The sequence below is a fragment of the Sciurus vulgaris genome, assembly GCF_902686455.1.
Source record: "Sciurus vulgaris genome assembly, chromosome: 1".
NCBI lineage: Eukaryota > Metazoa > Chordata > Mammalia > Rodentia > Sciuridae > Sciurus > Sciurus vulgaris.
The window spans coordinates 32,730,018-32,732,615 of record NC_136461.1 but is presented as its reverse complement, the minus strand read 5'-3'; the positions used below and the strand labels follow the sequence as shown (position 1 = coordinate 32,732,615).

General features: G+C 44.9%; 1 protein-coding gene across 1 annotated transcript; it reads right to left on the bottom strand.

The window, feature by feature from the left end:
- Positions 1 to 456: 456 nt before the first annotated feature.
- On the bottom strand, positions 457 to 1,404 carry LOC306653848 (olfactory receptor 2A12-like; the record flags this gene model as incomplete). The annotated part of the gene is made up of 1 exon (XM_079126916.1): positions 457 to 1,404. One exon carries the CDS (start codon positions 1,402 to 1,404, stop codon positions 457 to 459), a length of 948 nt encoding a protein of 315 aa, XP_078983042.1.
- Positions 1,405 to 2,598: the final 1,194 nt, after the last annotated feature.

The following is a 2,598-nucleotide window of genomic DNA, read 5'->3' as shown; positions in this document are numbered from 1 at the left end:
GTTAAATATTATGTATAAGTGCTTATCAAACAGTAACACAAGACTGTGTCCCTACATAATCTTCTTTACTCTTTATGTCCTTTTCACCCCAAATTCCTTTATAATGTGGAAAAGTCTGTATGCAAGTTAAACTTTTAGTTGTAATCATGTTGAGCTGACATAAACTTCCAGAGGTAAGGAACCCAGGAAAAACAATAAAGCAATGGCCATGGACTTCAAGGACACAGTCTTTGTAAAGAGATTCTTTGCCTTCAATACTTAGCTGAGTCTTTGGGTGGTGGCAGCAGTAAGTTTTCCAACCAATGGGGGGGAACTTCCATTTAGGATTGGCCACACCTTCTCCTAGCTGCTCACAGCTCCAGGAAGACAGGTTGGTCAGAATGGATGAGTCTTTATTATGCCAGATGAGCTCCATCTGTCTACCAGTGACTAGAGATGACTCTGGAACATCCTGGGTCAATGAGCTGTCCCTCTGTCTCCAAGTACTTTCAGAAAGGCCCCCTTTACATCCTTGTTCCTGAGGCTGTAGATGATGGGGTTGAGGAAGGCAGATACAACATTGTAGAACAGGGCCAGCTTCTTGTCCCGCTCTGGGTCATACCAGGAGCTGGGCCTCATGTACATGATCATGGCTGGCCCGTAGAACATGGTGACCACAGTGATATGGGAAGCACATGTGGAGAAGCTCTTGAGCCTTCCCTGGGTTGAGCGGATTCTTAAGATGGAGGCAAAGATACGGACATAGGAGGCCAGGATGAGGGACAGAGGTACCAAAAGTAGGATGAAACCCAAGATGAAGTCCAACTGGTCATTGAGAGATGTGTCTGCACAGGCCAACTTCAGGACAGCAGGGACCTCACAGAAGAAGTGGTTGATCTTGTAGGGGCCACAGTAGGACAGCCGCATGGTGAAGACAGTGTAGATGAGAGCCCCAGCGATGCTAATGAACCAACAGACTGTCACCATCTTGATACAAACGAGACGGCTCATGAGTAGGGAATAGTGAAGGGGGAAGCAAATGGCAACATACCTGTCATAGGCCATAATGGCATAGAGGACACACTCAGCAATGCCCAGGACCAAGAAGATGAACATCTGGGCCACACAAGCACCCCAGGATATGGTCCTTCTTGGACACACCATATTAACTAACATCTGGGGCACAGTGGTGGTGACATAGCTCATGTCCACCAAAGAGAGAATACTGAGAAAAAAGTACATAGGTGTGTGGAGGCGTGAGTCTAGGTAGATCAGGGTGACGATGAGTCCATTGCCCAGGAGAGTGACGAGGTAGAGGAGGAGGAAGAAGATGAACAGGGTGGTTCTGACTTGTGACTCACTGGAGAAGCCCAGGAGGATAAACTCTGACACTGAGCTGTGGTTCTCCTTGCCAAGGGTCTGCATGGTGGTCTGTTAAGGAGAGATAAGCACTTCCCTGTTCTGTTCCTGCTGTTGGAGGTGGAAGGACAGGGTGGACAGAAACTGAGCCGCACACACAATACCACACACAGCAGCTCTCCCGGATTTAGTCACACCTTCAATGAGTTGGATGAGGGAAGCCAGAGCTGGTGAGGTGGCAACCTTAAGTTTCAGGAGAGCTAACGTTATAGAGAAAGACATACAGAGATGATAAAAGACAAGCTGAGAGAACAAACAGAATTTTACTACTGACTTTAGGTTATAGCCAAATACACTTAGAGTACGTTAATTTAGGAATTGTGATAGTTCTGATACTGACTGACTAGGTTCTAGCTGACCTTTCTCAACACATTAAAGAGTCAGTTAGGCAAATTAACTCTAGACAAGATCAGTATGGCTGTTTACCAGCTTAAATGTTGTGTGGCATATAAGAAATGCATTCATATATTGATAATCCAGCTCATTGAATTATAATATTGGTGTGGTGACATTTTGCTTGCCTAATAAAAATTATGGTTTACAATAAAAATAAAAACTTGCTGTGAAGCAGAGGGGAGAGATCCTGCATCCATGAACTGTCTCAAGTAGACAGTGGCCCTGGTTCCTGACTGCTACTCCTAGTTCCCCTGAGGCCTGTCTGGGCTTTGTTTCTTGTACTTAGATATATGTGTGACCTTGGGCAAGTCCCTTCACTTCTGAGCCTCAGTCTCCTCATCTGTTAAGCAGAAATGAAACATTGATGACACAGGGATATGGCAAGGCAAACATGAGATGCTATAGGTCAAGACATTTTACGAAATATAAAACATGAGGCAAATAAAAGCAGTTAGTGTAAATGAAATGAATCTGGAAATCAGAAGAGCTAAAGTCTACTCCTAGCTTTGTCCCTGATTTTCTGTGTGATCTTGGATGAGTTGGATGAATTTCCGACGTTCTGGAGGGAGTGCTGAACACATGATGGTGAGAATCGATTGCCATGAGATGATGGTGGAGATCTGAAAGAGGTAACAGGTGCCTGAGGCTGAATGGGCAAAAGGAGATGGTGTGAGATGTGTGTTCTGAACTTTAAAACATCAAATATTGGATGAAGGAGAAAAGTGTTCCAGGTAAGGAATGTTGGTGAAGATAAGAGGGGACCTAACACTTAAGAGCCCTGGACACTGAGAGGGGAAATTTCAA